This window comes from Meles meles, chromosome 12 (genome assembly GCF_922984935.1).
Source record: "Meles meles chromosome 12, mMelMel3.1 paternal haplotype, whole genome shotgun sequence".
In the NCBI taxonomy this organism is placed as follows: Eukaryota; Metazoa; Chordata; class Mammalia; order Carnivora; family Mustelidae; genus Meles; species Meles meles.
In genome coordinates this window covers 40,889,221-40,913,548 of record NC_060077.1, presented here as the reverse complement: position 1 = coordinate 40,913,548, position 24,328 = coordinate 40,889,221, and the positions used below count along the sequence as shown (strand labels likewise).

The 24,328-nt window shown below is 42.7% G+C and overlaps 2 protein-coding genes across 5 annotated transcripts; one reads left to right on the top strand and one right to left on the bottom strand.

The window, feature by feature from the left end:
• Window positions 1-12,921: 12,921 nt before the first annotated feature.
• Window positions 12,922-19,688, bottom strand: ZBTB14 (zinc finger and BTB domain containing 14). Of its 4 annotated transcripts, none has more exons than XM_046025722.1 (4): window positions 19,545-19,688; window positions 17,244-17,326; window positions 17,059-17,142; window positions 12,922-15,976 (listed from the first exon to the last, which is right to left on the bottom strand). In XM_046025722.1, the coding sequence occupies exons 3-4, from the start codon at window positions 17,059-17,061 to the stop codon at window positions 14,630-14,632; spliced, it is 1,350 nt and encodes a 449-aa protein (XP_045881678.1). In that variant the 5' UTR covers window positions 17,062-17,142; window positions 17,244-17,326; window positions 19,545-19,688; the 3' UTR covers window positions 12,922-14,629. The 4 variants fall into 4 exon arrangements, with proteins under 4 accessions (XP_045881678.1, XP_045881679.1, XP_045881677.1 ...); XM_046025723.1 differs by lacking the exon at window positions 19,545-19,688 and adding an exon at window positions 18,532-18,949; XM_046025721.1 differs by lacking the exon at window positions 17,244-17,326 and having other exon boundaries at window positions 19,545-19,667.
• LOC123953880 (translation initiation factor IF-2-like) lies at window positions 18,577-22,673 on the top strand. Its single transcript, XM_046024347.1, has 3 exons — window positions 18,577-18,598; window positions 18,810-19,639; window positions 22,137-22,673. The coding sequence occupies exons 1-3, from the start codon at window positions 18,577-18,579 to the stop codon at window positions 22,191-22,193; spliced, it is 909 nt and encodes a 302-aa protein (XP_045880303.1). The 3' UTR covers window positions 22,194-22,673.
• The last annotated feature ends 1,655 nt before the right edge of the window (window positions 22,674-24,328 follow it).

Here is a 24,328-nt window from a genome sequence, read left to right as displayed (position 1 = left end):
CTTTACTGAAAACAAATGATTCCTTCGCAACATGAATGTGGTACTAATTACAAATGGCACTATATTCCTGGTATGATGCTTATAGCCCAGCAAAGGTTCATGGCTGTGGGCTACTTTCTAGAACAGCCACATGTTTCTGCCTCTGTCAGTTGAATTATATGACCACCAAGAATTTGCTGTGTTCCCAGATCCCCACCCTGAACATGTTAATGTTAGTTGTGATTCTTAATTTAAATATGCAATTTAATCAAGTGTTTTACAAACTGATAATTATGACATGAGAAAAAGGTTACTTCTCTAAAAAATTCTTTAGATATTTAAAAAACTGAATGGCTAAATTGTTATATTACATACAGATGAGACAAATATAAAATATTGGCCAAAAAGATCTAGGCAATACTTGCTGTTTCATAGTAGTTTTCTCTATTTTAAAGAAACATTTGCATTATAGGTCTAATTTAAGACATTGATTATGACAATCTAGTCATTAGACCCATGAGAAAGGCCTTGACCCTATATTAAAATGCAGATTAATAAATGTATGTTCAAGTGGTTTACATTTAGATGTTTAAGGGACACATTACTTTATCAATGTTCTAAGTGATCAGTCTTTTATTTGCCAATGCTATTTGCAAGAATACAATTCTTACATATTAAATCTAACTTCATCCTGTTATTATTCCATGACAATGCAAGTAGTAGGATTTCCTGCTGCTTGTGCATTCCTAAACACAAATTAAAAATGTGGGACCTACATGTGACTAGTAGTTATTTCTTGTTGTAGGGTGGCCTTCCAAAAGTATTCAATATAATTTTATATTGTTATAAATTTCTTGTAGAAAACAAGCAAAGCCAGTGAATGTATCAGTCTGAGAAAGCCTTATAGAAGATAAAGCTAGTCTCTAGGAAACTACTGAAAATGTTATTTCACTATATTTAAGTGACCTCTGCAAAGTTTTAGAGGGACAGATTAAGCAATAGATTGAAAGAAGATGATTTTTATCTTTAAAGAAAAGACTCCAATTCTTTCTGGTTTATTAAGGTTCATATTGAAACACTGGTTATTATTCCATACCTCCTACACCTGTTAAAAAAAAAAATTGTAGGACACAGCTGGTAGAAGTATAGATGACATCAACTTCCTGAAATGTCATTTGGCAGTCAGTAACAAAGCATTATAATTTTCCATATATTTCAACCCCAAAAGTCTACTTCTTAATATCCATCCCAAGGATATATAATGTGCACAGACATATGCATAAATATTTGGTTAGAATGGTACGTGTTATGCACATAAAAAATGAATATACAGGGCGCTTGGGTGGCACAATTGGTTAAGCGTCACTCTTGATCTCAGCTCAGGTCTTGATCTCAAAGCCATGAGTTCAAGCCCCATGTTGGGCTCCGTGCTTGGCATGGAGGCTACTTTTAAAAAGGTTTTTTAAAATTAACATACAAAAGAGTAAAAGTTAAGGCTTGGATAAATTATGTAATATCCAAATAATGGCATACTATGCAGAAATGAAAATCCTACTGCACAAGACCAGTGTTGTTACTAAAAAATGTTCGTTACGTGCAGTTTAGTGAAAGAAGTATGATAAAAACAGGATGTATAGCATGGGCCTATGTGTATTTATTTATTTATATAGAAAAAAAGCCCGGAAGGCATACATAAAAATGTTAAGAGAAATTTACAAAGTTCTAGGATTATCTAGGAACTATTGCAATGGACAAAACAGACTGGCTTTTAGTTATTCTGGATTTCATATTCCAGTGGGGAAAGATGGAAAATAAGCAATAGTAAAATTACACAGGTAACGTATAATATGTCACAGAGTGCTGAGTACAGTGGGTAGTAAATGCCCAGGTGGAGGTAGGCAGGGTTGTTGTCCATATAAAGTGGTCCAGGGAGGCTTCCTTGACAAGGTGACATGTGAGCAGTGCCCTAAAGGACCCCAGGAATGTGATGGAAGAGATGTTGTTTTCTACTTAGAAAAAGATCTTTCTGGCCATTATATTTCACACACAATGTAGTAGAGTAGGGCAAGGGCAGAAGCAGGGAGCCTAGGAGACCATTGCAGTATCTTGGTAAGAGACAATGATCACTTAGAAGGGAGGCAAATTTTGAAGGTCGGGCTCACAGGGTGCTGGTGGCTTGCATGTGGAGTGGATGTGAGCTGCGAAAGAGTACAGGTTTTATACCCTCAATGGGGAGGGCAGAGTTGCCATGTGGTGAGATGGGAAAGATGTGGGGACCAGAGGCAAGGCTCAGGTAAGGAGTACGGTGTCAGATACGTTGTGTTCGGACGCCTACTAGGAAGCAATATGGAGATCATTTCTGATGCAGTAGGTGGAAGAACTTCCCTCCAGACCTTCCCCTAACCCCTCCCTCACCCTAAGTTTGAGTCAGTTACTCCTGTCCTGTGTGGCACCACTGCTCTCTTAGCCCCAGCTCCCCAGACACACCCCTTGCATGAGCTTGCAATTGTTTATGAATCTTTTCTCTCCCTACCAAAATGTGAGGATTCTCGCTGCATCTCTGGCACCTGCTAGAGGACTTGGATTGTAATAAAACACAAGTGTCTGGAGAATGGGGTTAAAAAAGTAGAGAACTAAAGCCAGTAAACATCACCATTGACACATGGGTTATTATGACCAATAAGATAAGTCTCTTTCTGTATTTGTTTAGAAATCTACTGAAATGTTTTTAACCTGAGGAGGGGGAGGCATTTGAGTGGCTCAGTCTTTAAGTGTCTGCCTTTGGCTCAGGTCATGATCCCACAGTTCTGGGTTGAGCCTTGCATGGTCCAAGGATCCCATGGTCCTGGGATCGAGCCCCTCACGGGGTTCCCTGCTCAGCAGGAAGTCTGCTTCTCCTTTTTCCACTCCCCCTGCCTGTGCCCCCTCTCTGGCTATCTCTCTCTCTCTCTGTGTCAAATAAATAAATAAATAATCTTCAAAAAAACTTTTTAAATGTTCTTACCTGGGAATGAAAAAGTTTAGTAACACTTTTATAATAACTTATTTGAGTCTCATGACAGCCAATCCAGTAACATAGCTGTATGCCAATTTCTTTCCAAACTCTACAAGTTAAAGATCTACAACCAAAGTGCAGAATTTGAATGTTCTCATGGCAATTGAGTTCAAAGGAAAGACATTAGAACTTCAGACTTACTGATTGAATCCATAGGCTAATAGGCAGGCCTCAATACATTCCTGCCAAATTATAATTTTAGATCTTCTAATAACTCCTTAAGGAATTTCATGTTGAAATAGTTACTGGGACTTTTGACAGACAAAATGGGTATTTGTTTACTTATTCTACCACCTCAAACTGCCACTAAATGATGGTGAATTTTTTTTTTTTTTTAGTATATGTGCTGCCAAAGCGAGCACGATGGTGAAATGATTTTTAAAAACTTTCTCCAGATAGGGTAAAATAGGAAGTCTCTGGATTGTGGGACACCAGAGCCAGCTGAAGGTGGGAATTTAGAGAACAAGAGGACAAGAGGGAACACATAAATGTTGAATAATGGCATTCCTCAGCTGTCCTCTCCTGTAGATTCCTAGAATACTATCAGCTAGAAATCTCCCCCAAAGAGGAGATGTGAGAATATGTTTTACCATATCTGATTATCTCAAAAGGAAGGATCTAAAGATGTCGACATCAGATAATAATAAGCATCCCAGTCAGATCACCAGAGAATGAAGCCTCCCCAATGTGCTCAGGAATTCCCATCAGCTTTTATAACCCAGTTTTAGAAATGAGGTGATAAAGCAATGTCACCAGTCGTCAACTGGTGATGAAGGAAAATCTTTAACATGAAAAGAGAAACCAAGTGAAACAAACAAATGGGGGGAATAAAACAACTTAAACAAATGAATGGTACAGGGAGAAGAACATTCAAAAACAAACTATCATTAATATCTTCAGAAACACAAGAGAAGATTTAGCATCCATAAAACAAGAACAGGATACTATAAAAATGGAGCAGTGGGAGGCATTCAAGAACAAAACAAAGTGCATGGAAATTAAAATTAGGATGGCCCAGTGGCCAAAGCTGAAGCAGTTTGAGTAACAAAATAATGTTAACATTGGCAGTAGCCCATAAATAAACATTTATGAGCTCTGATATAAATCACTGAATAAATAAATAACTGGGGGAGAAGGTACATTCTTGCTCATAAAATGATTTCAATTCAAACATCAGAAAGAATGAGTAAAACAGAAAAATCACTATTAGAACACCATAGTAATAACTGTGGTAGGCAATTTTGACCAAAGTCAGATGCTAAAATTAGTGACCAAATGTTTGAGGAAAAACTTGATTTTTACATATTCTCAAAGTACCACCTCCAAGATATGGGAGTTTATTGTTGAGGAACCTTACAAAAACTAGGTTCCTCAAGTGAATAAGTTACACACCACCAGTAATAGTACACAACAACGTCAGGAATCCCTGATACGATTCATAGAGGAAAGCACATCACTTCTGTGGTATTCTTGCCACAAGATGCACAGCCTCAATGTCTTCATAAGAAATTATCAGAAAACTCAAATTGAGACACCTTCTACAAAAATAACACATCAATACTGTTCAGAAGTGTCAAGGTCATGGAAAAAACGAGACACCATCACAAATCAGAAGAGTTTAAAGAGACAGAACAAATAACTGCAATGTGATATCCTAGGTTTGACCCATTAACAGAAAAAAAAATTACTGGCAAATAAGCAAACAACAAAAAAACTGGTGAAATCCAATAATAAAGTCTGTAGCTTGGTTAATGGAATTGTTCCAATATTAATTTCTTAGTTCTAATAATCATACTGTAATTACATAAGATGTTGACATTAGGGAACGTTTACTGGGATGTATGGAAACTCTTTTTGCAACATTTCTGTAAATATAAAATTATTTTAAATAAAAAGCTCTCTCTTAAACCTTAATATAAATGTCAAAAATTAAGATTAAAGAGATCTCTCAGAAATTAGATGGAGGACAGAGATGGAAACAGAGATGGAACAATAAGGATTTTAGAGGATTTGTTGAGAAAAACTGAAGAAAGAGAAAAGAAAGATGAGGAAGTCATAAATGAAATAATTCAAGAAAACTTTCCAGAAGTTGAAGGACACAGTTTCCAGGTTAAAAGGACTTACCAGTTTCCAGTACAAAGATCCATGCCAGGAAACATATTGCAGACCACGAGGATGAAGAGAAGATTCCTCAAGCTTTCAAGAGAGAAAAATATATAGGCTACACATTAAAAAAAAAAAAAAATCAGAATGGCTTCAGACTTCTCAAGATATTTGAAAATGTTGAAGGTAGATTATAAATTTTTAATATCTATATTTATTCACATTTTTACCCAGACACAGATGTGAGATTTCTGGAGTAGAAATCAGCTGTTATTACTTACAGCAATAACTGCATCAGCTCCCCAAACCCAGGGCCCTAGGGGTCACACGATGGGAGCTAGATGGCACCCTGCACAGAGGAGGTCGGTATGAAGTTGTGGATCTAGGAGTTTACACAGGGCTCAAAACTGACCCTTCTCACAGGAGCTCAGAAGCTTTTGGTTCCCTAGTCATTAATAATCCTTTGGAATGTAAATGACTGGCTCCAGGCTCTGCCTCTTCATTTCCTTTCAAATGGGGACATGGGGGAAGATAAAGCCCCAAGTCTTTCTGGAGGTAACTGGCTATTCAATTATCCTTTAGCCTCCAAGGCTAGTTTTTCAACCCAGTCGCCATTAAAGGTTTGCTCAAAAAGCTCTAACTGTGCAGGAGCATAAAATGATTCACTTCCTGACAGGTTATTTTCCGATCTAGAATTCTAGCCCCAGGCCAACCATCAGTAAGAGTGAAGGTAAAATGAACCTCCAAAAGTTCACCTTCTGTTCACTCCTCAAAATGCAGATGTGCTCCTCCACCAACGAGAGAGTAAATCAAGAAAAGTGGACAGCATGGGAAACCAGCATGCTTTTAACAGCAAAATTTGCATTTCTTTTAGATTCATCTCAAAGTCTGAGAATGTCCTTAAGTGAAGCCTGGCTTTTAGTTGCATTACATCAAGCATGGGTCTGAGCTCCTTTGCCAGGAGTCATGACAGTGTGTGTGGAATCATTCACATCCCCTTCATTTTGAACATAGCACAAACTTGAAAGCTGGTCAGCAGTTCCAAACACACCTTTCCTACTATTTCTCAAATCGGACATAAGTCCTTTTTTTTTTTTTTAAAGATTTTATTTATTTACTTGACAGAAAGAGATCACAAGTAGGCAGAGAGGCAGGCAGAGAGAGAGAGGGAAGCAGGCTCTCTGTTGAGTAGAGAGCCCGATGCGGGACTCGATCCCAGGACCCTGAGATCATGACCTGAGCCGAAGGCAGCGGCTTAACCCACTGAGCCACCCAGGTGCCCCTTTCCTACTATTTCTTACAGGTATTGAGGAACCCAGATGTCGTGCTCATGGGTGGTGCCCAGTTGGAGTTAGAAGGTAGGCAAACCAAGCAATTACATTAAAAATGTCTGTAGTGTATTATCCCAATTAAATAATTACAAGAGACTTGAATCCCAAAATAACCTTAGAGACCATCTAATACATGCCTCCTTTTTAAAATAGGGAGGGGATTCAGGAAGATCAAATCAGTTGCTCTATGTTTAGGGGGTATAGCTCAGTGGTAGAGCATTTGACTGCAGTTGCTCTATGTTTGTACAGGTAATTTAAAGTTAAGAAGAAACTGAAATTCAGGAGTCCCCTCTTTTTGCTGATGGACTGAAAACGGTGATAATTATGTTTCCCTGCCTAAGAACTTCCCATAGATGATTCACCTCATTCTTCTTTTCTTGTATCTCACGTTACAGATGAGGAAACTGAAATCTAGGAAGGTTCAGTAACTTGTCTAAGGCCACAGATTTCGTGATGGAACAGGATTCACATTCAGGCAGTCCGAGCACAGAGCATAGTTTGTGGATTGTGTCATCCATGCAAATAGTGTCATTCATACAAATAGTTTCAAAGTTTTTCAGTAGGGAAAAATCCCCACAAAACTAGCTTCAGAGATTTTAACCATAAGTGCAGTGAGTGCTCCAGCTAAAAATTCAGGTACTATAGAACAAGAGCAGAAGGAATACCGGAAGATAATTAATGGATAGTCGTGCATAATAAAGATAAGAATCAACAGGGATGCCTGAGTGGCTCAGTTAGTTAAGCATCTGCCTTTGGCTCAGGTCATGATCTCAGGGTCCTGGGATTGAGTCCTGCAATGGGCTCCCTGTTCAGTGGGGAGACTGCTTATTCCTCTGCCTCAGGCTCCACCTACTTGTGCCCTCTCTTTCTCTCTGACAAATAAACAAATAAAATCTTAAAAAAAAAAAAGAGAGAGAGAGAGAACAACAAACATTAGGAACTCAGGAGTTTTAAATCCAATCTTTCAAATCTTACTCTTATATTAGGAAGTTTTAGAAAGAGCCAAAGCTTTGTATAAACTAAATAGAATATATCTATCTATCTGTATGTATGTAATATATATAGACACACATATATACAATATATATAATTATTAAATTAAATTACTAAATTAAATAAATTTAGTTATTAAATATGTACATATTTAATTATTCTATGCCAGGTTGCTTATATTTCAGGGATTATTCTATCTGCAGTTTGCAAAATCAAAGAACTTAGATTTAATTCTATTTTATTTTTGCCTATAAAATGAGAATGATATTTATCTCTTATTATTGTGAACTAATTCCCGTAAACTGTAAGGCAGTCTGTAGATGTCAGCTATATGAATTAGCATACAGTCTCCTTCCATGCTATCACCAAAGTTAAACGGCTTTCTCTGCATTATTAAGATACCACTTAAAGAAAAGTAAGAAAACTCTCATGGTCTCATAATTCACAGAAGTGACTTTGGGAAAATAATGATTAATTATATAGCACCTAAAATTAATTCATCGCTGCCATTTTTCATTCTTCTTTTCTCAAGCCCACATTTTATTCCAGAGTATCTAGACTATTATTAAATATGATCTTGAGTTGGCTCTAACCAGGCCAATGGTCCAGTAACCTTCCAGTCAGGCTAATATTTCCTGTTTCTTAATGACTAAAAGAGTGTGGGAAGATTGCAGAAAGGTAACCCCTTCAAAACTGTAGGAGAAATAGCACTCACACACATACCCATGATTTATATTGAATTATGTAAACAGCATAAGAATACAGTGTAATTAAGTTTTCCAAGGATTAACCTTCCAACCATCTCTGTCCCCATTTGAGGTCAGTAATATTTAAAATCAATTATATCAGATCTTCAAAAACGTTGTAGAGTTCAGTTTCTACCTATAACCTATGGAAAAGAACGAGTTTATCTTTTGAAATAAGCAAGTCTGGACGGCCTGGGGGGCTCAGTTGGTTGAGTGACTGCCTTTGGCTCAGGCCATGATCCTGGAGTTCCAGGATCCATCCAGCATTGGGCTCCCTGCTCCACGGGGAGTGTGCTTCTCCCTCTGACCTTCTCCCCTCTCATGCTCTCTCACTCTCTCTCAAATAAATAAATAAAATCTTAAAAAAAAAAAAAAAAGAAGAAAGAAATAAGCAAGACTTCCATAAACTGCAGGAACTCACCATTTGCACTTTGGTTGAAGAAATTAAAAAAGATTGGGCAACTAGCCCAAGGTGGAGACAGAGCTTGAAAGACAGATTTAGAATGTGAATTAAAGTTTTCTAGAACTTTTCAGAGAGGGGGTGGAGGGAGGGGCGGGCGGGTGAGAGGTTATATAGGTAACCCTTTTTAGAGTTAATTTTAGCACCAAACTGAATGGCCTTTGGCCTGATGGGGATTTTCCAGCTCACCAGATAATGGAACAGGTGAAGAAGCCCAAAGGGTAGCTTCCTGCTACACTGCATTTATCCGGGACATTCTATCTGCAGTTTTCTAGATTATTCGAAAACAATGTAGAGCATTCTCCATGCAGCCTCTACATCCGAAGCAAGGTAAAAAAACAAAACAATGCTGGCTTAGTATTTGGTCCATTGCATAGGAAATGCCTTGGAGAGTTCAAAATATTGGGACTCATTTACTATAGAAACTCAGGGGCAGCTATTTGCAAAAATGCCCCTCTCTCTCCTCCGGTCACCTCCCTGATACAAGGCAGAGGTTGGTAAGGATGTATGTGTGGCCACAGAACCCTTTCCTGGGTTAAGGGCATGTTGACAACATGGCTGAGGACCCAGGATGTGGAGGCCGATGGACCTGATCTTCTGTTCTGACTCTGGTAACAACTTGACATTGGCAGGATTTTTAAGTTCTTCTAATCTTGGTGTCTTTGTCAGTCATAATGCATTCCTCAGAGAGGTTGCAAAGGGACTGTACATATCATGCCCGCTACCTGGTAAATACTCCACATATGCTGGGTTTTATTAAATTCCAGATCCTCTTGACCATCAGTGATGGAGGTTCCTAGTGCGATGCAAAATCAAACAAGCAAGAACACAGCAGACCCATCGGAATCACTTACAGAAATCACCTTTTTAAGACTTCTGCTGACTGAAAACAGAAAATGACCACATTCCAAATAGTTTTAATGGCCTAAGATGCTTTCACAAAACTCCATCAGAATGATGGGCTGTCTCATGGTGATCTGAAACCAACAGGAGAAATATCTTTTCTATTCAGCTTTCCATTAGCTTATTTGCTATCCTACCCTCTTCGCACTGTCAGCCTTCACAGTGGGTGGGCTCTGAGGGAATAGCTACTGACCCTCAGTTGTCCTTTCAGAGCTGCTGCCAAGCATATTCTGCATTGCTCATGGAGCAGCCTCCATTAGAACCTTCGGAGTTATTAATGTACTTGTTGAAAACTGCTGGAAGCCCAGATTATTGTTCTTTTGCCCTTCTAATTTTCTTTGCGTCCATACCCTCTTTTGAGGCCAGGATCCCTTATTTTTAAGAAATATACCTTAGTCTTCTATTCCTCTTTCCAAAATAACCATTCCTCTTTCCAAAATCACCAGTGAGAGACAATGAGAATCATTCCATGGAAATGGTAATATTCAGCAAATACATTTCCAGCATATATTCAAAAATTCATTTAAGAACAGTTGTTTTGGTACCACAGTTTTCATGACTATTTATCTCAAACGCTTTCTGAAGTATGTTCTGTGAACTGGATCAAAGTACATACCATAGATTTTTTTAAAAGCACTGCTTGGGGCACCTGGGTGGCTCAGTGGGTTAAAGCCTCTGCCTTCGGCTCAGGTCATGATCCCAGGGTCCTGGCATCGAGCCCTGCATCGGGCTCTCTGCTCAGCAGAAAGCCTGCTTCCTCCTCTCTCTCTCTCTCTCTGCCTGCCTCTCTGCCTACTTGTGATCTCTGTCTTTCCAAATAAAGAAATAAAATCTTAAAAAAAAAATTTTTTTTTAATTAAATTAAAAAAGGGTGCCTGGGTGGCCCAGTTGAGTAAGCATCTGACTCTTGGTTTCTACTCAGGCTGTTATCTCAGGGTTGTGAGAGGGAGCCCTGTGTCAGGTTCTGTGTTCCTTGTGGGAGTCTGCTTGGGATTCTCTTCCTCTTGTCTCTCCCCACCTCGCTCTAAAATTAATGAATAAATAATACAAAAGTAAAATTAGATTTTAAAAAGTTAAGTGATTTCACATATGAAACTCAAGAGTCAGCTCTCAAAATTCCAATTCTGACCCTGCCATCAGGTAATTTCCCCAGAAAGCAGGGAGCCATCCAGAGGGCAGTGTTTACACTTGACTACATGCCGAGGATCCATTCAGATGATGGGAGATGACAAAACCCAGGATAGCTCTACGATGAATATATGAGTATGTGAGAACCAAGGCATGAATGGGTTGAAGATGACAGAAATGCTAAAATACACATAGCTTCTGTAGATACTTCCAATCAAGAATCCTCAATGAGCTTCAAGTCTACAGCTTGGCGCTAAAGATTATAGACCTGACAGATGTTGTAAGAGAACTGCAATTTTGCTTCTACTTCTCTAGTGAGAATGTCCTTTGGGAGGAAGGGAACATTTATGGTGTACCTAAAAAGGGCTAGGTAGGTGCTGGGCTCAATATTCCATACTGGTTATCGCATTTATCTTCACAGCAGCCCATGAAGTAGAAATCCCCATCACATGACCTTAAGGAATCGAGAATAGGTGATGGGCAAATGGCATCCTCATTTTGAAAACGAACATATAAGATTCGCCCCTTGCTGGGCAGGGGCCAAATCTCTTCTGCCTGTATCTCCACGATCCAGCCCAGAACCTCACACACAATGCTCAACATATGTTCAATAAGATACACTCCCTTTACAAATCTCAAGTATTGTCTAATAGATTAAGAGTTAAACTTATTTTGGAATAGTTCCAAGGGGCAGAAGTTCCCAGTTACAAGGGGGTTTGCTAAAATGAAGACAAAATTCAAGAAATAATGAGCAGTTTGGGCAGTCTCAAAATAAATGGCAGTGTTTCATCAGAAAGGTGGGGAGTTGCCTATCATTAAGCAGCTCCTTGATTTAGTGCGAGGAGGCAGAATGGATTTAGGACCTCACCTCTGTGACGGCTGTCAGTGGTCACCTTGTCTCCAGCCTAATGTCTTGTATCCCAATCCTGGGGGCAGGAAGGAGGTAGAGGGTTTGGGCAGTGGAGAAAAGGAGGTGGATGTTAAAGGTAAATGACAGAAAGGAAAGCGAGAGCTCTCCAATTGCTGCCCCGGAAGCTTCAATTCCTTCATTCCCAGGACTTAGGACTTGAGACTAGAACCTTTAGTATTACCAGTTGTATCACACTTACAGGAAAGGCTTTCTTCTGCTCTGGGAACTAATCACCACCAACAGCATTACTCAGGAAAATGAATTCCAGGTTTCCAATGACTGAGTTACACTCAACCTTCCACAACATACTCTAGTAAATTGGAGACTGCATAAATTTGCAACATTCTCCTTCACTTCATTTTTTTTCAACCAAAGAGTAGGAATTTGTTAGTGTCCAGATCACCTGATGGTGACTTCTGTAATTGCTAACAATTCCAAAATAATGATCAAGTTAATTAACAGGCAATTACCTAAAATTTAAGCTTCCTAAAATTCTCTTCGTCCATCATTGCCAATACACAGCAACTTAGAAAAAAGTTAAAATGTAGACATTCTCTTTGTACAAAGAGAAAAAAGTAGGTGATTTTTAAATGAAATGGTTTTAGTGCTGACATTTATAATTTCCTCTCCTCTCACACTAGATTCAGCGTAAGCATACTTCAGGATTAACTTCCTGTGACTGGAGGTCTTACATGATGGGCTTCACCATCCAGGGGATCACGCAAGCCAGCTGGGTGGACAGAGGCTGTCTGAAAGACCAAAAGATCAGAAAGCTACCACGTCATGACTTTGCTGCCACCAAAAAACCAGAGAGAACATGCATACTAACACATATACAAACCCAGTCCTGGTGTTAGACACAGTAAACCACAAATAAGTTTCTTCTCATGCAAAATAGGGCAGATGAAAGATATTTACACAATACAAATTAAGTGCTGAACATGAAGCTTTCCTTTGTGGCGGTGGCACCATGACTATGTGGTTTCAGTGAGGGTCCACACCACAGGTTTAACTTGCAACTCTGCTGAACCAAGTTGAAGAGAGCATAGAAAATGTGTTTTGGTAGAAACCTGGATAGGTGAGAGGTTACTATGAAAAAAATGAAAACAGAAATGATAGAAGTATATTTTCTTTTATATACAAAACTGAAGTCCCAAAAAATGGTTTGTTGAAGTAGCCATCAACAAGATGTGAAATCGTTTTTCCTTTGCTTTGGTTAAAACAGCCAAGGAACGCCAATCAGTTCCCCTTCCCCTAACAGCATATAAACACAGTGACAGGACTACTTTTAGGACAGAATAAACAACTTTAAAGAAAGGAAATTAAATTAATTTTTAACTAAAGTAAACATTTTACCAATAAATAAGTCTCTTTAAAAGGTAGCATCTTCATCCTACAATCTTGGGCATAACATATACATCAATTTAAAAAATAAAATTTCTCCCACAATAGTAATTACAGGTGTTAATGCAACAAGCTATGAAATGAAATTATTTTAATGCAACTTGAAAAAAAAATTCTAGGATCAAAAATAAAATTTTTTAAAAATGACACTTTTCTAAAATTGTACATTCTAAAATAATAGACTAATACTTTGTTACAGAAAGTAATAAAAACTATTTTGGTATTTCAATATATCCCTAAAGAAATAGTTTAAAAAAAAAGTTTCATACACCAAAACTGGAACAGTGTTTATAATTCTGTTTATGGCTATGAAAGGGCAATCAAATTCTATTTAAAACTGTAACCACCAATGATGAAATATACTTCAAAAAAATAAACATTTGGTCTTACAATCTTTAATATTGGTTAGAAAACAGACTGACGTTTGCTGCTCATGGAAGTTATTTTAATCCAATGTGCAAAAAAAAAAAAAAAAGTGCAGCTGTCTACTTTTACTTGAAATACATAAGACCAACACTTCTACACTATTTACACACTTAAAAAGATTTTCAATTTATTAATTTAAGTAACGCTATTACATCTCCTTTATGGATAAATCACGTGCTGCAGAGAGCCCAAAAGCTTGATGACATTCTCTTAAGTGACACAAATGTATCTGAAGAAGCATACCTGTTCTTGTCCTAATTTTGATCCTAAATAAAAACCCAATTTCAAAATCAATTAAGAATCATTTTGATCTAGAAAAATCTTCGAATTGTTGCAAACGTGAAAACCTCATCCCTGAGAGCCAGGATCCTATTCCCCCTTTGCTATCCCTCTAACAACTGGTCTACCCCAAAACCCCATCTGTTGCAAGGTGGCAATGCCCCAAAAAAGAGGAACAAAAAGAACTCAGCCCCCAGACCACCGTCATTCCTGTGGGTTTACTCAGCCTTTGTTCGGGACTTGTGACTCCATCTTTTGGGGTCGGTGTGGGCCATCAAAATGAAGAAACGCTTTAGCAAAGCAACCATTATTTGTCCACAAAAACAGTGAAAAACAGTGATATAAAATTAACAAACCAAATATAAATCTAATACCGTTCTGCAATTCTGGAACTTGTTTTCGTATCTGCGCAGTGTTCTTGGTCAACCACCCACCAGTATTTTCTGCATCTACATGACGTACTTCTATCAAGTTATTAAAAATGCTGTTTTGCCCATAAGTCCCACAGAATCGTGATGATTAGGAAATCAATGCACTCAATTATCACTCTGTGCAGTACACTTGCCAGTCAGCAAGTGCAGAGAGGAATTAAAAAAACGGAATAGAAGTCTCTCACTTCTGAACTGGACACAGGAGTTCTCAAATTAAAATCATAAAAAAGAGGGGGAGGGGAGGGCTTACTGGCAACATTACTACTAGACACCAGACAGGACAGTGAGACTGTTTGGTCAGAACCAAGGAACACCATTTCCTTGCAAAGTTTTCAAAATACCTAACCAAGCACTGCCTTACATCCAGTGAGTACAATGCTCCGTAAGTTTCCACAGCAATACAGTGACTGGCGTTCATGTGTTACCAACAATGCAGTCTCAGTCTCCGGGGCTCAGGCTAAGTGGTCCTGTCCCAGCACCTCTAGCTACAGGCGATGGTTTCCAACTGCTGCTCCGCTTCGGCGGCCATGGCGGCCGCCTGCAACTGTTCTGTCTCGCTCTGGATGGCACTGGGGGTGACCTGCTTCCTCTCACTGTGCATATTGTTCTCGTGCCTTTTCAGATCGGACGCCTTGGCAAACGCCTTGGTGCAAGAGCCACAGACAAAAGGCTTTTCCCCTCTGTGTCTTCGTTCATGATCTTTGAGGTGGGACTTGTGTTTGAAGGCTTTGTCACACATGTGGCACGCAAACGGTCTCTCGTTACTGTGCACTCTCTCGTGCTTTTTCAAGTCCGGGGCGCGGATAAAGGATTTTCCACACACCTCACAGCTGTAGGGCTTATAGCCCGTGTGGATTTTTAGGTGTTCTTTCAGGTGGGCCTGTGTGGTAAAACCTTTTGTACACATTTCACAAACGAACGGCCTGTCGGCCGTGTGCAGTTTCTCGTGCTTCCTCAGCCTGCCTTCGTCGGAGAATGTCTTCCCACATGCCTGGCAGGCGATCTGCTCCCGGTGGTGGCCGTAAAGTAAGTACTCAAACTTCATGTCACTGGCCGCTGTCGTCCAGCCTGGTGTCTGTTCGTCCTTCACTTCACTCATTCCATCATTAAATGTTAAGGCTTGAGGGGTCTGGGACCCCAAATCTTTCGACTCTGGGGTCTCCATGGTTTCTACTTCCTGGCCGTAGCAATTGACCTTCCGAACTTCCTCACTCCCCAGCTCTTTCAGGATCGCCTCCTGAACCCTGAGCGTCGTTGTAGGCGACTTGCCGTCCTCCTGACTCGGGGGGGTGCCTTCTACCGTGTCATCAGAGGGACTGTCATCCTGGTCTCCAATTTCTTCCACATCATCATCCTGAGTGTCAGCAGCATCTCCAATGGGGCGATTTATTTTGAGGCAATACTTACTTTTAGATTGGCCGTTATTTTCGTCGGGACTAGATACATCACGCTTCTGAGAACAGAGTTTATCTAAAAATCGGATCCCGAGGATCTGACCTGATGACATCATTAAGTTAACATCTTCTTTTTTCACAGAAATCTTTGCTGTGTACATGTAGTTCAGGACCTCTTCAAATATATCAGAACGAAGAAAATCTATTTCTATTACTGAAGAGCTATCAACCTCAAGCTTCTTGAAAAGCTTTTTAAAGTAGGTGCTGCAGGCAGCAAGAACACACCTGTGTGCTCTGAATTTCACATCTTCAACCACAATGGCAATATCACAGAATTCTCCTTCCAGGCGTTGTTCATTTAGTGTTTTCAGAAACAGAGTTTTATGATCATCGTCATTATATTTAATGGTTTCAGACATACTGATGAAAAACTCCTACAAAACATTTTCAAAAAGAGAGTTTGGTAATTATGAACCAGTACTTTTCCATACACAAAACACAGGCAGACTTTCATTTCCTGATCAATTTTCAGTACCTAACAATTTCAGAAAATCAATATTAGAGGGGGCTCCAGAAGAGGAGTTCAAAACACTGATCCCAGCTTAGGGACGTCTATCTTGTTATTTCTGTTATCTCCAGTTTATAAAGTATTTGCTTAGTAGTAATAACAGCAACTTTTACTGGGCACAGAATACATGCCTGGCACTGTTCCATGTGCTTTGCATGTCTTCACAAATGTACTGATCAAATAACCTTAGACGTAGGCATTCCTAGCCCCATTTTTTAGATGAGTTTAGGAATCTGCCCAATATTCTAGTCATTTACTGGAGAGTTGGGACTCAAATCCAGGCAACCTACCGCTATAACCCGTGCATCCTGACAACTCAAGGTAATAACAACAAATAACTTCAAGGCTTAAGAAAGAGGTCCAAGGCAAGGAGGCTCTATTCCTGTTGTGTCTACTCTAATTCCAGGTACAGAAGAGGAGTTTCGGTGAAATAACTAATAGTGCTCAGTATTCTACTTCCTTGACAAAAGAGACAAATCACTGTTGCAGAACCAAAAAGGGAGATCACTGCCAAAACATTCCACTTAGCGTTGTCTTCTGCTTTTTTCCTCACCAGCTTTGGGCCACTTGAATGAGGGTTAAGTTTAATATGACCCTCAGATGGCATTTGGGAAAACAGTAACAAGCACCTTCATTCCATCTGGATCCTAATCTATTTGCCATCCAGATGAAAGTGTCATCAAGACTGGATATACATGACAAGTGCTCTGAGTATTTTATAAGCAAAAGACATTCTGAACTGGCACGAAAGACATCTGGGACAAAAGACCCTGTTAAAGAATTACCTTCTTAAGATAATTTGTTCTGTGTATTTTCTTTTTGAAACATTGTTTTCCTTTTATTTCACAAAGCATTCCCCCCAAAGAAACAGAAGTACTAATGCATAAATTACACACACACACACACACACACACACTTCCAAGATTTAATACCCAAAGTTATAGTTACCATGAACAACTCAGGCTATTATCTTAATGCTTTAAACACCAAATTCTTCAGATCAGAGTAACTCTGATCTGGGGCACGCCAGTCCTACAAGAGAAAAGGACAAAAAGAATAAGGTAGAATCTTCCTCTATCCCAAATTCTAAACAAGAATGTTTTCAAGAATTGATTTTAAAAAATAAAACTTTCCTTTCTTGTCCTGCCACTTGCACATGTACCCATTTTCAGGTTGGGAACAGAGAGGAGGGTGACTGGCAGCATCAGGTCCAGCTCTGAACAGATATGAATGAGAACAGATAAAGGCTGTGGCACTTGGAGCATGCAGGGGGCTGTACACTGGGATTGAAGGAACCTGTTGGAGAACCACTAAGGAAGTTCTCATAAACAGAGGCCATGCCCATATTTGCACAAATATTGATAGCTACATAGATACAGAAAAAGCCAGTAAGTCTCCCCTAACCCCCCCCCCCATATCCTGCTGGGTATGTTGCCCTCCATATTTATCTCTAGGCTCATATACAGTGTACATTTTTAAATAAAGTTATAGAAGTGTACATCCCCAACAGTTAACACTGGAGAAGGAACCGTAGCTGCTTTCTTCTTTCTGTGCTGCTGTGTGCATAATACATATCACGTAGGCTACACTAGTCTTTATGGTTTTACTTGAGAAATCCAGGTGTGTTCACCTCAATCTCCACAGGGAGGCTCAAAGAATTCTCCCTCTGGGGGAGTTTCAACTCTTACCAGAGGGACTCCATCCTGCAGCCCAATATCCTGAAAAAAAAACACATTTCCTCCACTGACCAGTGACCACACAAACTTCGGTGTGGTGGGACCAAGAGACCAAGCTGCAATATTCTTACACAAAAATTGTGGTGCAAGACCTGAACTTCGAGACCAACATTCTGAAAACCCTCAAACGTTCCCTCTACAGAAAAACACACCGATAAGATGCCTGCAGTAGCAGGGGGTTTGCACAGTGAAAGCTGGGCAACGTTACTTCTAAGGACTCTGCCTGTCCCCTAGATGCGCCTCAACCTGCAGTCATCTCCAAAGGAAGGCAGCCACGCAAAACCTTCCTACCTAATTACTTCCCCTCTTCCCACTATTGTAACTCTGCCCAGGGCTTGTGGGATAAAAGTGCATGGGACTAGGGAGAGGAGTGGCCCTGCAGTACCCATAACAACATACCACTGTGGGTGGTTTTTCTTTGGGAGGGGGGCAGTGTGATATTTGGCCCCCACTCTCAAGATCGCCGAGGACCATTTCTTTCTACTGAGATGTTCCAGTTACTAAGTTCGGGTGAGTTAAATTGGAAGCTACCCCTTGAGAGTATCTGTGTCCGCGGAGGGAAAGATGTAGCCCCAACTACACCTCCATAACAAAGCTGCCCCTTGATTGCGGTTCTCCATACCGCTGGCGCGCTGGGCCTCCGTTACGGAGCAGGGAGCTGGGGCTCCAGCAAAGTCAAACTTACATAAGCAGCGGCAGCCGCCTTCCCTACCCCGGGGAAGCCGCGACAATGGCGGCCGCACGACTTCCCGGTTGAAAGCTCGGAACTTCGGGATGCGGAGGAAGCAGGGAACGAAACGCAAGACCCAAGAGGATTTGAGAGCCTCTCAGGCCTCGGTCTCATTTCTTTCAGCCCGGGGGAGGGGGGGGGGAGGTGGATAAGGACGTTTGCATCCTTTCCTAAACAAAAGCTCGGAGCCCGGAGGTGTAAGGGCCACTTTCCCTTTCATAATCGGAGTCCAGCGCAGGCTGGGGGCCGTGGCTCCGAATCCAAGCGGGAGGGCCCGCGGCAGCGACGGAGGCGAGCGGGAGCGGGAGCGGGCGTGCGGCCGGGCTCCGCAGCCCCGCGCCGCGCCCCGCGAGCCCGGAGCTCGCGCCCCGCGCACTCCCCGGCCGGCTCGCGCCGGGCCCTCCCCCGCCCTCCCGCGGCCGGGGGCGGGGGCGGCGCGCGGCCGGCTCCCGAGCTCCGCGGGCGCACCCGGGAGTGCGAGCGCGGGGGTCCCGGCCGCCTCCTCCGCAGGCAGCTGGGGGCGGCGCGGCGGGACCCGCTGCTCGGAGGGGCGGCGCCCGGCGGGCCGCGCTCCGCGCCGGGCTCGGGGCCGTCCCCACCCCCATCGCGGTGCACTGCGGCGGTGCGAGCGGGAGCGGCCATGAACTCCGCCGCCGAGGCTCGGCGAGCGCGCGCGCGGGGCCGTCGCCGCCGCCGCCCCGCCGCTGCCGGAGCCCGCTCGCCGGCCTGCGCGGCCCCTAGGACGCCCGGTCCCCACGCCCGGCCCGGTCCCGGCCCCAGCCTGGCCCCGTTCGCACCGCACCGCTGGCGGCCGCCCGCACATCCTGGAACTGGCTGGTGCCCCAGAGCTCAGCGAGAACGCGCGTCTTCCGGGCCGCTCCGCCGCGCCGGCGGCCGGCCGCCCCCGCGCCCCCGCGTCCGCCTCGCGGATAGCCCGGGCCCCTTCCGCACCCCCGGCCCGCGCTTACCTGCAGCCTGGCACAGCCACAGACACTCGCCGTGGGCTCCCCGCGCTCACTGCAAGCAGGCCGGGGACGGGTTGGACGCGGGGCGCGGGGGCACGGTGGGTGGCAGTGTATTTTGGAATTTTTTTTTTTTTTTTTGGAGTTTGGGGAGGGGGCGGGGTGGGAGGGAATCGTGCACGTCCCTGATGGTAGCAGCCCTCCTCCTGCACGAGCACAGAATGTCTAGCCGGCCGTGAACACCCCCACCGGCACCCCCCCCTTCCCGTGCATGCGCGGTGCGGGCTGGGGGGAAGGCGCGCCGCCGGCTTGCGCAGGCACGGAACCTGACCGGGCCTCTAAATGAGCGAGCGAGGAAAGGGTTAATCCGGGACCTTGCGACGCTTTCTATGGAGTCTACGGGGCCGCCCCTGGAGGACCCTGGCCTGCGCAGGCGCGCGCACGCGCGCGGTTTGGAGCGCGCGGAGCCCGCGCGCGGGAGAAGAGGTGGGCGGGGCAGGGGCGGGGCCTCATGAGCAGAGGCGCGTAAGCACAAGCGCCGCTCGCGGGCACCCGCCCAGTCTGGTGTTCCCGCCTCCCGCTCAGACTCCCGGGCTCCCGCCCGCGCCCGCCGCCGGCGCAGCGCTGGGGACGCGGGAGCGCGGCGCTCCCGTGCGTGTGCATGTTCGTGGGGCAGTGCCGCCCTCGGGCGCGCGCAAGGCGGGCGCTGCGGCTGCGGGGCTCCACCAAGCTAATGGGGTGGGGGTTCCAGGTACCCTCGCGCTTAGCGCACACCAGGCAGACCCTGGGACACGGACAGCGGGCGTTGGGTCTTGGCTGGTGTTTCTGCTGCATTATATATTATTGGGAGAATGGTAGGCCATCAATAAACGTTTGGAAAGCAAATGAAAAAAGTGGCTTATTTCATTTGGAACGTGAAAGGTGACCCCAGTCACCCAGAAGAAGGGGAAAACCCCCTAAATTTCCGGATCCAGCCAAACCTGTGCCCATGCGTTTACCTGGACATTCTCAAGGGAAAGTCACGGGAACTGGAGGCCCTATCCTAGATCATCTGTGGCAGTAATGAGGTTGGACGTGATTTCATCTGCAGCTCTCCCTCAGAGAACGCTGATAACAGCACTGTTCTTACATTCCTGTTCAGCAAAAGTAATGGTTCCGTTGATGTTCACAGCATATCGCGTTCCCTGTGATAGCGTGGCTGAGCTTGGGGCAGGCACCCGGACCAGCCAAACATAGCTGGAGGGCACTACTGCATCTTCTTAGAGTAGCTTATGCTGTTTTAACAGCGTTTCATAAAAACGCATAATTTTACATGTAAAAATTAGAGTAGGACCTTCTTCTTGGACTTGTGTGATAATTCCATAGTAAAGATTTAAGAAATGGTACTGTGATGGGCTGTATTCAGTTCTACAGAAATTCCATACGGTCTCAGTTGATTTTATATTAATTTTGACTTTAGTTTCAGTGTTTTGAGTGGTACTTTTACACACATCCTTTTCGGTGTTCCTAAGAGCATGGCGTTTAGTAGGTCTACTGAATGAAACAGAATAGACCAGTTCTAGGATCACACGTCCAATTCAAATATTAGGTACATTGTTTAGCTTCTCTAAACCTCAGCTTCTTGTTCTCTGAAATGGAGAGCACCTCGAACAATTGTGTGGATTAAATGAAATAATGCTCTGGTCAGTGCTTAGCTCAAAAATTAGCTCTATGATGTTAAATGATCAGCCCATTCTCCGTAGATGGTGGGTTTAAGTGGCAGGGGCAGGATGGGAATGGCCAAAGTTCATGCTCATACATGATACCTGTGTAGCCTCATTCCCTCTAAGGCCATGGCTGGGCTTGTTGATTCTTGTTTACACAGCTTTTAAGATTGCATTTCTATCCTGTTTGGTATTTAAAGGGGATAATAATAGTACCATAGCATAGGGTTAAGCTACCAAGCAATAAAACTGTCACTGCATTTAAATACCAGTGTGTGGACATGACTAGCACTTAGTTTATGGTTCGTTGTCTGGTACTGTTCCCCCTTCATCCATACCATGTAATTGCACAGGTTTATATACTCATTCTGCATATATTTATTATCTGCCTGCTAGGTAAAGAAAGGCTTTTTACATATGGTTGGCTAAAGGCGTCCCAAGATTTGACTAGTCTGATGAAATTAAATAGTGCAGTAGAGCTCTCAAGCACTGGACTGCATTTCCCAAGTGACAGATTCCTGGCGTCTTCGCTTTTTCATCAATTAACCCTCTTTTCTCATTTGTTTTATGGGCTCTACCCATCTGTTCCTTGGAGGTCATGGGGATGAGTCTAAATTAAAGGGGCAATGCCATAAGAAGGAGGAGGGAGGAGAGAAGAGACCATACAGGAAGGGCCTGACCCAGACCTGGCACTTTGCCTGATCACCAGCCTCAACTCAGCACTGGGCAGCACCCATTAGTCCTCAGTAAATATTGATCGCAGATTAAATGACAACCCAGAACTTGATACCAAGGGGAGTTATATGGGCACACTGTGGGATTGACAGTGGGGCAGGGCCTTCCTGTAATGCACAGACCTGAGGCCTTGAAGGAAATCTTCTCTCTTTCCTCCCAGGAGTGCTGTCACTCTGTGTGGATTTCTCTGTTCAGCTACTCTGCTGGGAGCACCTAATTTCTCATGTGGGATGCCCACAGACTCCTCCGGTGTGGAACCTGCTTTTGAGGATTGTGAGGCCTGATATGTGGGGTCTGTGGCATGGAATCCTGAGTGCCAAGGTTTAGGGTGCTTATGAGCAGCCCCCAGGGGTGTTTGGAAATGTGAAGTCATTTGGGGTTGTTATAGAGGTGTGGGGTTGATTTCTTTATCACACTGACTGGGCCCTCTGACTGGTTTGGACCAGTGGAATGTGGGCAGACAAGAGGATGGGCAAGCTCTGGGGAGAGGCTTGGAAACATCCTGTGTTCTGCTCTCTCTCCTGTGCTTGTGTGGTCCACATTGAGAGGACCAGGCCCACATTGCTCCTGCCTCTTCAACCCGGGCCCTTCAATGACGAGCAGACCTGAGAGAATGAAACTGACCCAATCCCTGAGCCCAGGCAAGCTGAGATGAGTAACAGCTCATCCACAGGGGCATGAGTGAGAAATAAATGCTCGTTTTTATAAATCCCTGGGAGGTTGTGTTTTGTGATTTGTTATCACAGCAAGATCTGTAGGACTGCATAAGAAAAAATGTCCCACCAGAAGCCAATAAGCAACTTCCCCTCCCTGCTCTTAAAACACTGGATACAGTAAATGAACAAGAAATACATCCAGTCCCTAAAAACACAGAGGTGTGAACACACACATTCAACAAATAATCACATAAATCATTATATAATTGCATATTATAATACATGTTTTAATACATCCATAAGGTGTGACGGAAAAGAGGAACTAATTTTGATTGAGAAATCAATATGTGTCTCCAAAGATGTACATTTAAGACCTGAAGGATGAGGCAGACCTAGGAAAAGAGGAGAGATAGCATTTCAGGCAAAGGGAGAACAGTATGAAGGAAAGGGTGGACGGAACTTGGTGTGCTTGAGGCTCTGCGGCAGGACAGAGCACCGGGAGCCCAGTGATCAGGTCCCAGCACCTTCTGGGCCTTGGAACTGTGGTGAGGGCTTTGGCTCTGATGCTAAGCACAGTGACAGTCATCAGAGGGGTTTTCTTTTAAACTCTCATTTACTTAGGTAATTCTCTTAGTCTCACAAATAGAATAAATTAAGCCCTTGGAATGCAGATATGGACTTTGAATTTCAAATACCTCCAATGGCGAGACTACTCAGGCAAAACTCTTGTCGCAGGTCAGGTTGTGGGGAATGTTTTAAACACCATCAAGTGAAATACTATCCTTTACTATGTAGAAATAGAAGTTAACAATTTACTCATGAAATTTACTTTTAAATAAAATACATTCATTAAAACACTATCATAAGTAGTGTAATTCCAGTCAAACTTCCATTTGAGCTGCTGTATGCTTACTGTTTCTGGAAACAGTACGTAGAAAAAAATTGCTAATTAACAACAATGAAAATACTATGCACTATCTGAAAACCAAATAAAAAGAAAACAAATTGCCAATAAGACTCACATGTATAGAATATACATTTGTAAAACATCCTAAGAATGATATTCCCATGAAGTTTCATTGGAACTATTCTATAGTCACTTAAATAATAGCAGTAGAACCAAAAAATGAAAAGCTCAAACTTATTTTAGAAGAAAGAAAAAAATACTTACTGCTGTGTTTCTGGATTATTTTAGTGGTCTTGCTAAGACTAAAAATACTGTAAGTATATTACCTACAAATAGGATAAAATGGAAGCAATTAATTTATAAGAGTCACATTCAAATAATCTACAATTATAGAACATTATTCTAAGAAGTATAATTATATCAAACTTCCATTTAAGCCACTGAATAGTCTCTTAATTAAAAACAAAAAGAAAGAAAAGAAAGAAAACCATACACACCAAAAACCTAGGAGACAAAAAAACCAAAGTTACTTTAGTAGAAAGGGGAAAAAGCACCTTGTTTTAGTTCTGTATCTTCAGAAGTTTGTTTTTTTGGAAGGTGGGGTCTTCTTAGAATGTGATCCACTTCTGTTTTCTGATTTTGTGGACAGAAGATTGAATCCAGCACTTTCTGTGGACATTTTGTATTGCCAATTTGGATGTACTGGACCAGGGAAGTCCCTTGGTAGAAAGAATTTCGGGAGAGGTTTGTCCTCTGTTTCTAGAAGAAGGAGAGAACAGGGTATCCTCT

What these genes read in the sequence shown, in the direction of transcription:
- LOC123953880 (XM_046024347.1), top strand. Translation starts at nt 18,577, where the DNA reads ATGGCGGCCGCACGACTTCCCG. An exon ending in GGCGGCCGCACGACTTCCCG is followed by an intron (nt 18,599 to 18,809) that starts GTTGAAAGCTCG and finishes ATCGGAGTCCAG; the next exon opens with CGCAGGCTGGGGGCCGTGGC. An exon ending in ACGCGGGGCGCGGGGGCACG is followed by an intron (nt 19,640 to 22,136) that starts GTGGGTGGCAGT and finishes CTTTCCTCCCAG; the next exon opens with GAGTGCTGTCACTCTGTGTG.